The sequence below is a fragment of the Thamnophis elegans genome, chromosome 8, assembly GCF_009769535.1.
Source record: "Thamnophis elegans isolate rThaEle1 chromosome 8, rThaEle1.pri, whole genome shotgun sequence".
Classification (NCBI taxonomy): domain Eukaryota; kingdom Metazoa; phylum Chordata; class Lepidosauria; order Squamata; family Colubridae; genus Thamnophis; species Thamnophis elegans.
The window spans coordinates 24,489,346-24,507,939 of record NC_045548.1 but is presented as its reverse complement, the minus strand read 5'-3'; the positions used below and the strand labels follow the sequence as shown (position 1 = coordinate 24,507,939).

The window sequence follows — 18,594 nt, the reverse complement described above, 5'->3', positions numbered from 1 at the left end:
TTGTTAAGCTAGTAACCCAATTGTTAAGTGAATCTGGCTTCCCCATTGACCTTACTTGTCAGGTCGCAAAAAGTGATCGCATGAACTTGGGACATGGCAGCGATCGTAAATATGAACCAGTTGCCAAGCATCTGATCATGGGAATGCTGCAAAGGTCAAAACTGTGAAAAATAGTCATGAGTCACTTTTTTCAGCACCGTTAATGGAACGGTCACATAATGAACTGTTGTCAGTTGAGGACTGCCTGCATTGTGCCCAGTGGCAGAAATACTCCCCTCTCTTCACTAATCTCTACAGTTCACTGAGTTTTTGGAGCGGCTGTGGGAGATGGGAAATTCTGGGAATTGCAGGACACACAAAGGGGGGGGGGGGTCACCCACGTTAAGTGGGGCTGCAACATGCTGAAATATGTTTGGATGGTTTGTGTTGGTTTAATTTAATAAATCATATTTCAGTTCACCTTGAGTTTCTGTACAAGCACATGAAAGAATTTTGGATAGGACGGCTGGCTTCATTCGAATCTTAAAGCCTCTGGAATTCTAAGATTTTGAAGGTTAGAGTTTCTTCCGCGCAAAAGGAATGTAAACGCCTTTCCTCTGAGGAAGACAATATTACGATTTATTTATGAGCCGCGAGATTGTTACGCTGTCCACCCGTCACCCTCTTCCTATTGCTCCTCCGGGGAATTCCATTTAGATGGATCGCTTCCAGGTATCAAACTACGGATCCCACAGCCTAAGAAAAGGAAACCCTTCTCGCTTTGCGCAGGCGCACTTTGGAAAGCCCGACTCCGCCTTTTGCATTGTTTGGACGAAGCGGCTTTCCTTATTCCGCTGACGTCGACTCTTTGAATCGCCGCGATTCCGGCTGGGCTGATATGGCTGCCCAGAAGATCAACGAAGGGTTGGAGCACATCGCCAAAGCGGAGAAATAGTGAGCGGAGCTGCAGGAACTGGTGGGGTTGCGGGAGGCAGAGCGGAAAGGCGGAGCCCCTAGTCCACCGCGGCTGGGCAGGACGATGAGTGGGGCTCTTCCGCCTCTCTTTTGGCCACGACCATTTCCAGGGGGCTCCCAAAGAGTGTCCGGGGACAGCTGGTTGGGAGAAAAGTCCTCGCTGGGTCAAAATCTACAGCCTGGGAAGGGGAAGAGGGAGGGGTGGTATCACGGGATGGGTTTATAGATCCAGTGGATCCGCCTGTTTAAAGATGCACCAAGGAGTGAAGGTTCATCTTCAGGCTCCGGCGGTGCAGGTTGGAATTTGGGCGTGTTGTGTCAAGGTCCCCTTTCCACTTTAGAAAAGAAATGAAGGGCTTCTGGTTTGGAACCTCTGATCTTACTTATGTACAGGTAGTCCTTGACTTAAGACCACACCTGAGCCCAACATTTGTGTCATTAAGTGAGACACTGGTTTAAGTGAGTTTTGCCCCGTTTTTACGACTTTTCTTTTCATGTCATACACAGCAGTGGTCACCAACGGGTGGTCCGTGAGAAAATGTTAGTGGTCCGCAGAAAAAAATATTTGCATTTTTATATTGCACTAAATGCAATTTATGTTTTTTTAAAAATCATATTAGATTTAAAATTATGAATTTAGCGGTCCCTGAGGTCCAAAAGGTTGGTATATAGGATCTCCTGCTTAAGCAGGGTGGGGGCTGGACTAGAAGACTTCCAAGGTCCCTCCCAGCTCTGTTCTGCTTCAAAAAATGTGTTAAAGCGAATCATTGCGTTTGTTAAATTAGTAACACCATTGTTAAGTGAATCTGGCTTTTCTGTTGACTTTGCTTGTCAGAAGGTCACAAAAGATGATCACATGACCCCCCTCTCCAACCGTTATAATTATGAACCAGTTGTCAAGCTTCTGAATGTAAATCACATGACCATGGGGATGCTGCAAAGGTCATAATTGTGAAAAAATGGTTATAGGTCACTTTAGTGCTATTGTAACATTAAATGGTCACTAAGTGAACTGTTGTAAGTCAAGGACTACCTGTAGTTTATCAAGCAGACTGCTCAATGATCTTAATGTTTTTCATGGACTTGATTGTCTCTTGAGGTTGAAGATTCTGTAAATGATTTATTTTCATTATGTTCCTTCCAATTGGTGTTGATTTTTATGGACTATATAAATGGTTTTTAGCCATGGTGGTCTTTCCTTCAGATCTTCCAACATCTTGCTGCTGGTCATCCTCTTCTTTTTTCTTTCTCCTTTTCAGAGCCTTCTCCAGAGGGTTCTGTCTTTGCATAATGTGTCAAAGATTTTCTGTAATTTGGTATCATTTATGTCATATTACAGCTGCCTATCCCTCCTTTTCTTCAAAGACATCTGAAACAATATTAGTGCTTCATCTGGTCCTGGCCTTTCTTGACTGAGATCCTTAAATTATGACACAGAGATAGGGATTGAAATGAGAAGCCATATCTGAGCACAGTGATAATATACGGCCTCCAAAACAGCATGTATTCAGACAGACGGACGGACGGACGGACGACTGACTGACGACTGACTGACTGACTGAATGAATGAATGAATGAATTGAAATTAGTGGTATGAAAGCTGTATCCATTTTCTTCTTCATTGTAAACAATATTATTAATGGCTTCACATTTTGATTTTCAGCTTGAAAACTGGATTGTTAAAATGGAAACCAGACTATGACAGTGCAGCTACAGAATATTCCAAGGCAGGTATGTCTTGTAAAATAAGGGGGTTGTTTTGAAATCTTAATCTTTTAAAAATTGCTAAGGTTATTTTCCAAAAGCAATAATGTTCTTTCATTATTATTTTTTGCAGCTGTTGCTTTTAAAAATGCCAAACAATTTGAACAAGCAAAAGAAGCTTATTTTAAAGAAGCTCTATCCCATGAAAATAATAAAGCGTATCTTTTCATTATTTGTTGTTTCTACCTTAAGTAATTGGAGATCATGTTGGGTTTGTATTAATTTATGCCTACTCCAAACATATAATTGTATTTTGTCATATTTAAGGGTGTTTTAACAGAAAATTAATAGAAGACTATTCCCTGCAATACAAAAACGTTATTGTACCTATGTATATCCAGATCCAATTTTGTAATTAATTATGTAATTAAATAAACTGTTAGTTATAGTACCTCCCAGTGACCCATTAATGTATATTCATTGAGATTTTTTATTTCTATGGAAAAATAGTAACAAACTGGCATTGGAATAGCAAATACATTTCTTTTATATCAAATCTGTGAGGAAGATTTCAGAGAATGCCTTCATTGGCCTCATTGCTTAGCCGTTCATGCAAGATATGCTTAAAATATGACTATTCCTAGGAGGATTGCAGAGAGTTTTAAGAAGATCCTGCATATTTTAAAATCTTGCTTAGTAGCAATAAGAAATGTCCCTTTTCCCCTGCAGTCTCTCTGCTTTCAAATATGTTCTGGAATATTGAGAAGTCTTCAAGAGTAAATCGGAGGAACTTGGGATATTTTGGAGCAAAGGGGAAGAAGAGGAAAATAAGTTGCAGTGTGGAGTCCTTTTGTACAATTTTGGATATGACCAAACTTTGAAATCTCTGAGGTTAGGAAATCAGACTCTTAGTATTGAAAGCTAAAGTACTTAAGAAAAATAATATGTTGATTCTGAAGCAGGCATGACGACTTACTGATACAGTCTATCTATTCTTTAGCAGATTAATTTTCATCAGGCTTTTGTTTTAAAGAGAATGTTTAATTGATGCATGATTATAATTTTTTTTAATTCCTAAACCTAAATTGGAATTATCCAGAAATATTTTATATGTATAGTACATGTACTATATTTATCCTTGACTTGAAATAACATAAATCCAGCTTCTTCCATGCTGCAAAGTACGTATCAATATTTGTCAAATTTGATAATATATGTGAAATACAATTGATATCAACAAGAATTGATTGTCCGTTACATACATATATACATACAAATAACTTCATCAAAGTAAAATCAGATATTGTTAGAAAGTTGAGTATTTTGGAAGTGAGAAAAGTATAACTATAATATGTTCAAACACTTTCTGTAGCTCTCCCTAACTCTTCTTTTTTTGTACAAGAAAATGGTCTTTTCAAGTGTGCTGATTTTCTATTGACATTAGGAGTGGCATTTAGAAAAGGAGTCTTCTTTTGATATATATTCCATTTCTCCTTGGTTGAGAAACCAATTGTAGCCAGACTCAGCTGAACACATAGGCAGAAGGCTGGAGGTCTCTGATCTCCTTTTCCAGAAGTTAATTGTTTCTATTTTAAAAAACATTTATATAGCTGTCCATCTTCTATCAAATTCTAGATGGGTCTAAATTGGCAGTTAAACCATACTAATAATAAAACAATACAGTACATAAATATATTGAAACCATCCTATATTACCATGAGATGTTTACTTAATTTGCTCAGTTATATTTTTCTTTTTTCAGGGCTTATGAACAAGCAGGAATGATGTTAAAGGTATGACAGTTTTTTTTTATTTTTATGAAGACTTTTAGTTAAAACTAAATATTAGAATGATCTATGCAATATTCATGTTGCAGTTTATAAACCTGTTTGGGATCCATGATTCATGGTTCTATGTAGATTTACAACTCCTTTATATTGAATTCCATTTAAATGTGCACTTTTTTATAGAATTGTTAACTCATATTTTTCTGGGATGTAACCTGCCCTGTGTTTTCTGATCAGATATTTCGAATCCTCCCTCCCCCCCCCCCATCCATTCATCCATCCATTTAGTTTTCTAAATGAATTCATAATTTTAGCTTTGACATACACTGTAGATCAGTGGTCCCCAACCTTTTTATCGCCGCGGACCAGTCAGCCTTTGATAATTTTACCGTGGCCCGCTGAGCGCGCGCAGGGGTGGGGGGGCGTCTCTTCCCTGGAGCCAGGGTAGAAACCATAATGTTCATTATGTGTTTATCAAGCACACATCCTAATTGGCTGTAATTTACTGTGTGACAATCAATCATGGCTTTTTTAGCCCACATTTTAAAAAGTAATGTTTAACATAAAAAGATCCTGAAATCCTTCATCATTGTATAGCATTTTATATACAGAATAGATTACAGACTGCTAAAGCTTATAATCACTTACTACCGTACATAGCGAAGAATACAACAAAGTATGCCAACAAAGTGTAGCTAAACTTTTAAAGAATACAATTGTACAAATTGAAGTTTAAGTCTCTGAGCTAGTGGTCTCCCTAATAATTTACACAATAACCAAATGGCAACAGTTATGAAATGCATTCACCACATGCAGCAGCAAATATTTCATAATCAATATACACTAAGAGTGCATATTAAGAGTATATAATACACACGCAGAGAGAGAATATACAATATGCATTAAGAGTGCTTGTCTGTCTCTTCCTTCATGCACACTTCTCTATTTCAAAGTTTGAAATCTAAACAGAAAAGGGCATTTCAAATGTTTCACACGTCCACACGGCCCCCTTAGGCAGTGCTCCTTTCCCACGGCGGGAGACAAAAACGGCGGCCGCAGACGAGCGAGGGGAAAGCCCGGCGCCGGCGAGAGCTCGCGGGGAAGAGGGGGGGAGGAAACAACCACCTGGGCTTCTCACATTCCTCGCGGCGAAACCTCGCGACGGCACACGCCCACCAACCGCCTCTGAGAGAGGCTCAGTCCGGTGGCCCCGCTCCGCACACCATCCCAGGCACGCGCCCGGCCACCCCAGCCACCAATTTGCGTGCGCTGCTCAGCAACCGAACGCCCGGCCTTAATTCATGCCCCTTTAGCTTACCTCCCCTCCCTCGCCGACCAGCCAGAATACAGCTCCCACCCCAAAAGCTAACGTCCATTGGCTACCCCTGCCCTTGTCCTTCTTCGATTGGCTTATCCATCCCATCCACCCGCCTACCGAAGCTTCCTCACGCAACTGGAAAGGAACTGAACCGACACCCCTCCTTCATCCCACTTTACTTACTGATTGGACGACGTTGTCCTGTAGGCCTAGCGACTTTCCCTTAGGCCCCCGGCCGCTGCAGCGATCATGGCCCCCGGCCGCTGTGCGGCCCGGTGCCAGGTACTCCACGGCCCAGCACCGGTCCGCGGACCGGGGGTTGGGGACCACTGCTGTAGATAATGCATACTTGGAAAAGTTATTCTTGTAAAATTATGGGAATTTTCCTAGGACAATTCATTGTTAGAGCAAAAGAACAGTTTTCTGCTTTTCTTGCTCACTTACATATGCATCATTTGATATCTATGGCATTTGGAAAGCCTTCACAGATCAATCATAGATTTAAAAAAATAGCCTTTCAAAGTTTTTTCAGTCACATTGGAATTGTACTGTCGCAATCAATTGCCTCTGGGCATTTAACAATCCAATATAAAAACACAGTGTAATAAAATGTAACAATATTGTTTGTCTTCAAGAAATGATGTTTGTCTTTATAAATAAATGAAACGATACATATATAAAGCTGTTCTTTACAGACACTGAATTCACTCATGCTGTTAATTTTTTAGTCTGTTGACTATTTCCATCTATTTTGCTAAATCTCTCTTGAGTAATAGTGAGCAATCAGAAATTGCTCACTGTTACTGAAGAGAGATTTAACAAAGTATGATTTAAAATGAATATTATTTTTTATTAGATTGTTAGGTTTATTTATTAGATTAGATTTATTACATTGATAGCAACTTATTTTATACTTCCTGAGAAATAGGAAGTTCTTCCTGGCTCTTTTTCTTTCATCTTCAGGAGATGCAAAAACATCATGATGCAGTGGAACTGATTCAGAAAGCCAGCATGATGTACCTGGAGAATGGAACCCCTGACACAGCTGCTATTGCACTTGATCGGGCTGGAAAGTAAGTCTGAAATCTTAAGCTATTAGTTTCTTATCTGGAATAGAAGGCAGATCTCTTTAGTTCTTTGAGTAACTGAGTAATAATGTTGACTCTTTTATTTTAGGGTAATAGAAAACATAAATCCAGACAAAGCTATACAGCTATATCAGCAAACAGCTTCAGTATTTGAAGTAAGTCCTCTGAAACTAAAATAAAATACTTTTAAACTAAGAATGCTGAAAATGATCAGTTGGTCCACTGTTGCAAAAAGGTGAATATTAAAAGCTAGGGTGTTTTCAAAGCATGTATTGTATATATTACTATTTTCATGCCAGTTATTGCTACGTATTAATGGACAAGTTGATGTGGTAGAAGCCATCTTTGCATGACTTTTCCCGCTTCTGTTTGAAAATGTCATTTATTTTATGTATAGTGCAAGTTAGCTGCAGGGAGGAATGGCAAAATCTAAACTGGCTAGGTCAGTGGAACTAAATCTGGCCATGAGCTATCTTTCTCTACCTCATCAAAAGATTTCTCAACAGTTTTCTAAAAATGCAATATCTGGCTTGCTTACGATTTACAACACTGCGTTGTCTTCTAAGCACATTGCATTAAACTATCCCTTGTTGTAAATAAGCAAGCCTCAATTTAATATAGTCCCCCCAAGGGGTACATCAACAACTATTCTCGAAAGCATGCCCTGTTCTTGTGCAATTTTTGGAAGCCACATGATAATAGGGTGTGCTCTGACTTGCCTCTGTTCTTGCACAGCCTCTGGAGCTTCTAAAAATCACATGATAATGGGTTGTGCTTTTGTGTGGTTTTCAGAGGCTGCAGAGTTTGTGGAAGCGCATTCTCTGAAGAGCTTTCTTTAAAAACAAAGGCTTCATGCAACTCAGAGCAGCCTACTCTAGGCCATAGGGCCTTGTCAACAGAAAGAAAACACCACCTGAAAGAGGCACGTGGCAGAGCCTGGGGAACACTGGGCCATATGGGCAATCATACCATTTTCCAAGGCTCACATGTCTTGAGTGGCAGTGATGGCACTAGGGCTAAAATCAAGGACTGGGCCTAGACTTCAGGTCCAGCTTTAGCGCTGCCACTGAGTACCACTGTTCAGATTGCCCTAGATCAGTGTTTCTCAACCTTGGCGACTTTAAGTCCTGGGGATTTCAACTCCCAGAATTCCCCAGCCAGCTGGCTGGGGAATTCTGGGAGTTGAAGTCCCCAGGACTTAAAGTCGCCAAGGTTGAGAAACACTGCCCTAGATGTTAGGGGATGAACATATAGAATTGTTTCTTTGTCCTGATTGTGTGAGAGAGGCCAGCAGAGTCATTTTCTGAACTTTTCACATTGAGTTGAAAAGGTTTGACATTAGTGGTTTAGCTTCTTGATTTCTCTACACTGACAAATGATGGTATGTCTGAGATATTTTTAAAAGAAGCCATTTTGAGAAATTGAAAAGTAATTTAGGCATATGGGACAAGGAAGTGTGGAGCAGATGTAGTATGATGTGTGATGCATGATGCATAATGTGGTCATAGGTTATATCATCTAGTTCATAAAATTGTATTTAATTAATAACCTGATCAAACTTTGTTTAATATGAGAGAAATGTATTTGGGAAATGATAGGTATTTCAATCTGAGTTAGCTCAAATAATTCAGAAAACTTTCATTAAAATCAACCACTTAAACTTTGTTTATGCTTTTGTTTTTGTTGTTTTTTTACTCAGAATGAAGAACGTTTACGGCAAGCAGTTGAAATGTATGGAAAGGCTTCAAGGCTTTTAGTTAGAGGCCGAAGGTGTGCATCTTAAATGTTGTTGTTTTCAAAATCAGAAAAATCAGTCCTAGCTTATTTGATAAATTCATTGTAGTAATGCAAATATTATTGGGTTATGACAGTGGCCGCCAACCTTTTGGGCAACAGGGATCAATTCCGTGGAGAAAGGTTTTTCCTTGGACCAGAGGGGGTGTGGTTTTGCATGCTGCTTTCATCCCACGGATGGGGCTGTGCTTGTTTGTGCGGCCTGGTTTCTGGTATGTCGTGGCCCAATGCCGGTTCATAGACCGGGGATACATTGGGGATCCCTGGGTTATGCCATATTATTCAAGTATCAGCTGTTCCACTGTGCAACATAATTCATATTTTAACATATATTTTTTTTAAAAAAAAGCTGAACCAAGGAATCTGGTTTTGAGAAGAAGACCTTTTGGTTTTTGTGGTTAATTAGGATTATTATGACTACAAAATATTTTTCTTCATTAAAAGCTTTTTGTTTATGTAAACATAAGAGGCACTCTTAATATATTTGGTTACAATATATCATATTTGTGTATATAAATAAGGCCTGAATGTTCATTTCTGCAGGAGTTTGTATACTTTAACTGCAGTTTTAATATGAGCTCAGCATATTCTTGTTTTTTTCCATTGAAATAGTACATTTATTTGGGAAATTGGGTAATCTTGACCTTCTGATTCCTGCATATTTAAATAAACCTTTCTTGCTCATTTTTGTTTTGCAGACTAGATGAGGCTGCGCAATCTATTCAAAAAGAAAAGAGTATTTATAAAGATATTGAAAACTATGCAACGTGTTACAAAGTATACAGCTACACATTTCTTGTGTTTTTGCAGGGAAGGGGGGAATTGTGTTTTATCTTTTGAATTATTTTAACTTGGAGGGTTTCATTTCTAATTGTACACCATTATTTGGATTCTTTCAGTTGATTTTAAAAGAGTTCCATAGACCGGCCTTTATAAAATTTAGATCTTCATGTATTTATTTAGTGCAATTTGATCACTGAGATGAATTTTCTCCCACTGTGCTGAAAATATACAAATGTCACTCTTTCTTAATATGATTTTGGCATTCTTCAGTCATGATTAGGATTGAGTTGCTATGAAATATTTTGGTTTCCTAGATTTTGTGGAGTTGTCTGAGCTTTTGACATTAGCTGTCTTTCTGTTGTAATAACTAAAAACAGAAAATCTGTGCAGATAATACACTAATACAAACTGATCTACAAATGTTTTGGTTACTATTAATATCAGCAAGGGCTTAGCTCGCAACTCAATCTTTCCACTTCTTTTGAGTCAGCAGCCTGAGGATAAAAAACAATGTTATTTCTATTTTCATGGGAGATAAATTGTTCAGTTTATGTCACTATGAAAACTACCGTATTTTTCTGAGTATAAGACGCACCAGAGTATAAGATGCACCAAAGTTTTGAAGAGGCAAATTAAAAAAAAACCTTAATGCATTCTGAAAACCACCCCAAAATGACCTGTTTTCCTCCCTCCCCCCCAAAGGGCATGGATAGCCTTTAGGAGGCTTGTAGAGTGTTCCGAGGGGTGACTCCCCCAAAAATGAGCAAAAATGGTCTGTTTTTCACAAAAACGGGCTCGTTTTTCATCAAAAAAAGGGCATGGATAGTCTTATGGAAACTTATAGAGTGCTCCTGGGGGCTGGTGGGGGGATAATTGAACAAAAAATGGCCCGTTGTTTGCTCATTTCTGCCCTCCCCAGACCCCAGGAGCTCTCTGAAAGCCTCCATAAGGCTGTGCACAGCCATTTTGGTGAAGGGGGAGGGGCTTGGGGAGGCAAAAAATGCTGTATTCAGTGTATAAGATGCACCCAGATTTTCAGCCTCTCTTTTGAGGGAAAAAGGTGCGACTTATACTCTGAAAAATACGCTACATGGGATCATTAATTGCATATAGATTTACCAATCCCCTTAAAACATACATTTTTAAAACACTCTTTTCTTCTCTTAGAAGAAAATTGGGTTTTCTTACCGTGGTTACATGAAAAGTTAATATTTAATCATTCATTTCTTTTGACCTCAGATTTAATCTCAGTTGTGTGCCGTACTTTTAGCTGCATTCAGTGAAAGAGATCATTACCATATTTTTCGGTGTATAAGACGCACCTTTTTTCCTCAAAAAAGAGGCTGAAAATCTGGGTGTATCTTATACACCGAATACAGCATTTTTTGTCTCCCGAAGCCCCACCCCTTCACCAAAATGGCCGTGCATGCCCTTATGGAGGCTTTTAGCGAGCTCCTTGGGGCTGGGGAGGGAAGAAATGAGCAAAAAACGGCCCGTTTTTTGCTCCCCCAGCAGCACTCTAAGCTTCCATAAGGCTATGTATGCAATTTTTTTTGACAAAAAAGGCCCGTTTTTGTGAAAAATAGGTTGTTCTTTGCTCATCCCCCCCCCCGGAACACTCTGCAAGCCCCCCCCAAGGCTATTCATGCCTTTTTTGGAAAAAAAAAGGCCCGTTTTCGCGAAAATCGGGCCGTTTTTGGGAGGTTTGCGGAGTGAAAAAACTTTTTTCTCCCTTTTGGAAAGCTTTAACTGATTGACGAGAATTACATTGATCAAGTGCTGTGCCAGTAGAAACAAAGTCCTAGGTGCTGCAGATTGTCAGCAATTTCCTTCTCCAGCACATGGATAAATACAGCTGGAAACATCTACCTACTCTCTCTCCCGACCTACCTACTGTATTTCTCTTTCTCTCTCTCTCTCTCCCTCTCCCTCTCTCCCTCTATCTTCCCACCTACCTACTCTCTCTTTCTCTCCCTACCTATCTACTGTATTTCTCTCTCTATTTCTCTCTTTATCCCTCTACCTACCAACCTACCTACTCTCTCTCTCTCTCCCTGCCTATCTACTGTATTTCTCTCTATATATATTTCTCTCTCTCTCTCTCCCTTTACCTACCTACCTACCTACCTAACTAACTAACTAACTAACTAACTACTCACTCTTCTACCTACCTACTGTATTTCTCTTTCTCTCCCTCTCTATCCCTCTACCTACCTACCTACCTACTTTTTTTTAAAAAATTGCCTCTTCAAAACCTGGGTGCGTCTTATACTCCAGTGCATCTTATACTCCGAAAAATACAATGTGCCTAAGATTCGTCTGTGATTTCCTTCACAAACCCTTTCTACAAATTGTTCTGATCAGTAGATGCAAAATTCCTACCCCTTATTTGGAACAGTTTTAACTGACAAAATGAACTAGCAATCAAAGTATATCATGTATTTACATTCTTCTGTAGTCTTCACATCCCAGATTTATTTTTCTAAAAGGTTGATTATATGTAACCCTATAAAGCAAGGGTGTCAAACTCACGGCCTGCAGGCCAGATGCGTGACACGCTGGCCATGTCCATGCACAGTTTAACAAAAGGGAAAAAAGTCGTGACATGTCATGTGATGCTGCTGTAGTGATGCAACAATAGCTATAAAGCCTCTCTACTAAGGATCTTGCACTCTTTTAATAGAATCTGTGTTTGCAGAAGAAAATTGTCCTTGTTTTGCTACTACACTATTTCCTTGTTTTGCTACTATACTATATCCTTGTTTTGCTACTACACTATATCCTTGTTTTGCTACTACACTATTCCTTTCAATAGAAATTATTTTTTTGATATAGTTTGGTTAAAGTGTAAAAAATGCTGTTTTTCTTTATACATACTCATTTTGGGGTTGTTTTTTTTAGAAAACTATTGCCCAGGTCTTAGTACACCTTCATAGAAATGACTACGTTGCTGCAGAAAAATGTGTCAGGGAGAGCTATAGGTAAGTTGCTTAATACATTGATTGCATTTTAATTTAATTTGTGTTTGAGGAGGAACCCGTATACACACTTGTCATTTTATCTCATTAAGTTTTGAGAATTACAGGCTTTCCCTATATATTGCCATTTAGGTATCTCTCTAATTTATTAACCTTGTTTTCTGCCATAGAAAATTAAACTCTACAATTTGATTTGAACAATTTGAACATGTACTTCTTTGAAGTGCTCAGGAAGCCAGCTGGCAATTAAACTATATCTGGATAGTGTATAGTAATTACGCTACAACACTATCATAGCAAATTGTATTGTAAAATTGTTGCTTGGAATAATTAACCTGGTGATAAAATCCAGCAAAGAAAGTAAGATTGGTGCTAAATGTAATTGACAATTTGTGTTAGAAGGCCCGTTGTGCATAGGAACAGTATAGGTAATGAAGTACACTTTAAAGAAGGCATTCCGCAGGACAAAAGACATTCTGATCATCACCCAGAATATTTATTTAAGGAAATCTGTGCTTTTCTTATTTGGATATGAGTTTTTTCAATTTTTTAAATAGCTTCAAATAAATGCTTAATTGCTTCAGCATACCAGGCTTTACAGAAAGTGAAGACTATGCAGCCCTGGAGCAGCTCCTAGAAGGGTATGATCAACAAGATCAGGACCAAGTATCAGATGTTTGCAATTCTCCACTCTTTAAGTATATGGACAATGATGTAAGTTGCTGCTTTTATTTACTGAACAGAGTAGCTATTAAAACAAGTAAGGTTTTTTAAATTGAAAAATACAGATGATATAAATCAGTTGGACCACTGATGAGCAATGTATGTTATTGATAAACTACTATAATATATCCAGTATTTAAAATTGAATAATTGTAAGTTACTGCATTCTCTTTACATAGAGTAGAATAGAATTCTTTATTGGCCAAATGTGATTGGACACACAGGGAATTTGTCTTTAGTGCAAAAGCGCTCAGTGTGCATAAAGCTATAAGTGATAAATCATGATCATAGTCATCATAAAAATACATTAATCATAAATCATAAGATACAAGACTTAGTGATAGTCATAGGATACTAAATAAGTAATCAACATAAATCATACTAGGAAACTAAATATAACAATATAAATCATAATGATATAAGTAACAAAGTTATAGTCATAAGTAGAAAAGGAGATAGGTAATAGGAAAGATGAGAATAATAATAATAATAATACAGCCTTACTAAATAGTTTGACAGTGCTGAAGGAATTAGTTGTTTAGCAGAGTGATGGCATTCGGAGGGGGAACTGTCCTTGTGTCTAGTTGTTCTGGTGTGCAGAGCCCTATAGCGTCATTTTGAGAGTAGAAGTTGAAACAATTTATGTCCAGGATGTGATGGGTCTGGAGATATTTTTACAGCCCTCTTTTTGACTTGTGCAGTGTACAGGTCCTCAATGGAAGGCAGGTTGGTAGCAATTATTTTACTTTTGTGATATTATAACTAAATTACTGCCGCATCAGCATTTTAAATGAATGGTACAGAGCATGTAAAAACAGCATTAGAAGAAACTATTTTTTTTTCTTCTGATGTCTTACTCTGGATTGATAGTGTTTTTGGAGACATTTTCCTTTCTGGAAAAGAATGATTGCTATAATTTATTTGTTGTGGAGATCAACAAATCTCCTAGTCATACGTATAAGTGTTTGATAGCTTTGCTTTTTTGGCTACTTCATTGTATGTTTTTAGTAATAAATATTTTGTTTTCATGTGACAGTGAGATGCATATTAGCTTGCAGACTTTTTTCCTTAAGGTAGTTTATTTGTAAGGTAAGCCTAAGAGCCAGTGCTGTCTGAAGATGTCTCTGTGGTCATGTGGCCTACATGACTAAATGCTGAAGGCACACAGAACGGTGTTACCTTCCCACCAAAGTGGTCCCTATTTTTCTACTGTGCTTTCGAACTGCTAGGTTGGCAGAAGCTGGGACAAGTAATGGGAGCTCACTCGTTACGCGGCGCTAGGGATTTGAACCACTGAACTGCCGACCTTTCTGATAGACAAGCTCAGCGTCTTAGCCACTGAGCCACTCCATCGCTTCAAGTTTATTTGTACAATGTGGCATTTTATCATTGGGTGTTCTACTGTTAGAATGAATTGGTATTTTTCAGATGTTTTCTTAGAAATAAAGTACTCTTCACTGTATTAGATAGAGCAAGGTTAGTGCTTTGATAAATAATTGTGATGTACTTTTAAAATGTAGGGATCTTATTATTTTTACCTTTGCCAGTATGCAAAGCTTGGCCTTTCGCTTGGTGTCCCAGGAGGAGGTATGAAGAAGAAATCTCCAGTTACACCACAAAGTAAAGGAAGTGAAGCAGCTGTATCAGCTTCTCGTGGAAATGAGGAAGATGATGAATATGCCGGTGGATTGTGCTAATTCTAACTCTGTTCTCAAATACTATGTTAGCTGCTTGCCCAGTGAACAAATTCCAGGGGCAATTAAAATGGCATCATTGCAATCATGAAATTGGAAAGAAATGATCTTAGCTTTGGGATATTTGTATACAAAGCATGACTGTGCACCTTGAAGTATTTTTGGATTACAATCATTAGCCATAATTCTTTACAATGTGTTTGTTAGCCCTTCAAAAAAGGGAAAGAGGAAGGAAAGGAATTACTTATATTGGATTTTTGTCTCTAAACATCTGTAAGTTGGGAATCTCTTACATGGCTCAATATCAACAGTCTTGCTAGTTATACTATTTTTGTTTTTGAGTAATACCATTAAATTATTTCAAAAGATCTAAAAGTGTGATAGATTTCCTTTTGCTTCTTTGAATACAATATTTAATGACATGTTTGTGATTTGAACAGGAATTCCTTGGAGTTTCTTTGCCAGGAAAGTGAAGGTTATTAGAGACAGGAATTGTGATAACCATTGGGTTCTTTCATTGAATCTAAAGTGCAATGAACAAATAAGGTACACTACGTACTTTGTAGCTAAATAAAAGAAGAAAGAAATTCAGCTAAAAAGATTATATAGTGTTCTATTTGAAATCCCAGTGGACTAGAACCATTTGACATTTATATGCTTTATTTCTTGAATATTCTTTGGTATTGTAAAGCTCGCATTTTCAGTCTTTGAATAATGAGATTTTTCTGGAATAATTTAAAATAATTTGAATTTTCGTAGACATGTATACATTAGTTCCTCCTACCTTCCACTAAATTCAACACTTCTATTTAAGGGAATTTAGGCAAATACCAACTAGGTTGCGGTTAGCTGTAATAACTGTTCACAATAGTGTATTACGTGACAAAGGAAAAATAATAGTCAAATGCTCCTCTGTGTTTATTCAGAAAAGCTGTAGGCTTTTAATTCCCTGAATCCAGGAATCAGAGTTTTCAACAAATAGAGCATAAGAATGTTGAATCTAAAGCCAAATTAAAAACTCTGGTATATTGAAAATTTGACATAGAATATGGAATGACTAGCAATGGAAATAAAATTGTAATTCTAGATTTAATTATGCTTTCAAGATTGGAATTTGTGACAGTGTATCTATTTAATATATTCAATGTTTAGCTTATTTAACCTACTTTTCTATAATATAGCAGATTAAAAAGTAATGGATTTGCTGTTTCCCTTGTGTAATGCAAATTATCTGTGCTTTCCAACTAATTAGTGCTTTGTTTTTCAAGACATTATACACACACCTTTTAATTGGATCAAAAACGTAGCAGGGAAGACAATGTTGGAAGTAATTGCCAGTTTTCAGTGAGGAACATTGCAACAATTAGTTTGCATGACTATGCTAAAATGTAATCCAATGTTACATAAAAGTAACCATTCAGAGTGATTTTTTTTGTATATCCAGATGCTGTGTAAAATGATTTTTGCCATGTGAACCTTGTACTTAATCGTGCCCAGCTTATCTGTAAATGCAGTAGAGTATGAAAGTCGTCATCATTGCCCTGCTGCTCTAGCCTAAGAAACTCTGTAGTTCATCTGGACAAAATAAAAGCGGAAAACTCTAATGGTTGATTTGTGAACCTTATTACAATAAGGATCATCCTGTGGAAGTAATAACCTGCCAAACCTCAGAAAATGAGCATGGGGTTCCTTAATTATATAGATACTTATGTCGTAGCAGTTTAATTGTATATAGGGATGAAACTCAATAACGGAAGACAATAATATCAGGTTGATGATTATAGTAATTGTAGACTATTTGAAGTGGCCTCTGGTTTATGACCGTGCCTTTGAAAATAGTTTGGAATGTTTAATAGCTAAAAAGGATAGTATCTTTGGCAGAAGAAAATAATGTCCCTCATTTGACATTTGTACAACAATCTAGCAATTTTCCTTAGCTTTACCTTTTCAGTAAAATATTGCCACAAGATGGTGCTGTGACTATTGTTCAGCCCCATTTTAGTCACTAAAAAATAGCCTTGATATTTTTGGAATTTTTGAACCTCCAGGAGGTATTATATGTATTTATATCTGACATAGCAAATAGATTGTGGTAAGACCAGCAACACATCCCCAGCGGAATGGCCTTCTGCTGGTATTAATAGCAAAAGATAAAGGTTCCCCTCACACATATGTGCTAGTCATTCCTGACTCTTAGGGGGCGGTGCTCATCTCCGTTTCAAAGCTGAAGAGCCAGCGCTGTCCGAAGATGTCTCTGTGGTCATGTGGCTGGCATGATTAAAAGCCGAAGGCACGTGGAACGCTCTTACCTTTCCACCAAAGGTGGTTTCTATTTTTCTACTTGCATTTTTATTTCCTTTTGAACTGGTAGATTGGCAGAAGCTGGGACAAGTAACAGGAGCTCACTCCATCATGCGGTGCTAGCGATTTGAACCGCCAAACTGCTGACCTTTCTGATCGACAAGCTCAGCATCTTAGCCCCTGAGCCACTGTATCCCTCTTTTAACCCCCTTGTAATATGAAAAAAAACCTACAACTAAATTATAGTAAATGAGTAGCAGAAAAAGGCTTCCTTTTGAAGACTTAAGAGTGATCTGATTGCTATTAAGTGATGCCAGTCACGAGCCATTAAAATACAATTACAGTGTTCAGTCATATTGATTGTTGATGTGACTTAATAGCAATTGTGTTCTGGGAATTTCACTTAGCTGTATAATTCAGTAGTTTTCAAGGAACAGAAATAAGCAATACAATCACCTGATATGTCAACATTTTACAAATAATATTTTATTTATTTGATCAATATATTAACTGCTTCAATCAATGAAGAAACTATAGTAAGTGAACTATAAGGAACAGAAAGTAAAAGGAAAAATGCAGTACAGTAATATAAAGCAATAGGAATGCCAGACTGGAGATTTTGCTGTAAAAAGAGTTGCCAAGAAACAAATTGCCTCTGCATCTCTCCCAGAGGCCCACATGGCCAGGCCCTTATGGACTACATAAACAATGCATAAGCATAAAGTAATACTAAACTAAGACAATCAACTCAAAAATAGCTAACCCTGTAAATATTACAGAAGACATCAAGCGTTCCTGGGTTTATGGATTCCTAACACCAATTTGAATCTCATCTTCATTCCAATAAGCATCAGAGCGATTAATTAAAATCATAACATAAATCCCAAATTACTACAGAGCGTGAGATGGTTCCCTAATTTTACATTTCACCTTTTTTTTACTACAAATCTTAAGAAATCCAAACCTTAATTCTAACTCAGTCACACCAATAAAGTATATACATGAGTATTTAACCTTAGCCCTTTATCTAAAAAATCAAACTACCGTAAATCATAAATCTTCTCCTTAATGCAAACTCTTACATTGAATTTTATAATGAAACTTGAGAAATCTTTAAAGTATTCATTTCTATAAGTTCTCAAAAAATAAGGGACACTAATTATTAGTTCACCACTCAGTCAAACAATAACATAAACTTCTGACTAATACTAAATAGAAATATTTATATTAATCTTTAACATAGTAGTCAATCCCGTTATCATAATTCCCAAACACATATTGACAATAAAAACCTGCCCTAATACAGTAGTAACAAATTTTACCACCAAAATAGCGTTTCAGGAAAGCAACCCACACTGAAGACGGCTCTGTAAAAGCAGAGCCAATAGCTATGGCAGAAAAAAGAGATGGTGAACGGATTGGCTCCTTGGAAATCCTCTCCAGATCAAGGCGAGGACTAGATACCAAATT

General features: G+C 37.6%; 1 protein-coding gene across 1 annotated transcript; it reads left to right on the top strand.

The window, feature by feature from the left end:
- Nucleotides 1–814: 814 nt before the first annotated feature.
- NAPG (NSF attachment protein gamma) lies at nucleotides 815–16,427 on the top strand. The gene is made up of 12 exons (XM_032222799.1): nucleotides 815–933; nucleotides 2,618–2,685; nucleotides 2,792–2,876; nucleotides 3,822–3,839; nucleotides 4,421–4,451; nucleotides 6,727–6,836; nucleotides 6,940–7,006; nucleotides 8,551–8,621; nucleotides 9,344–9,422; nucleotides 12,330–12,409; nucleotides 12,991–13,120; nucleotides 14,677–16,427. Exons 1-12 carry the CDS (start codon nucleotides 878–880, stop codon nucleotides 14,824–14,826), a joined length of 945 nt encoding a protein of 314 aa, XP_032078690.1. The 5' UTR covers nucleotides 815–877; the 3' UTR covers nucleotides 14,827–16,427.
- The last annotated feature ends 2,167 nt before the right edge of the window (nucleotides 16,428–18,594 follow it).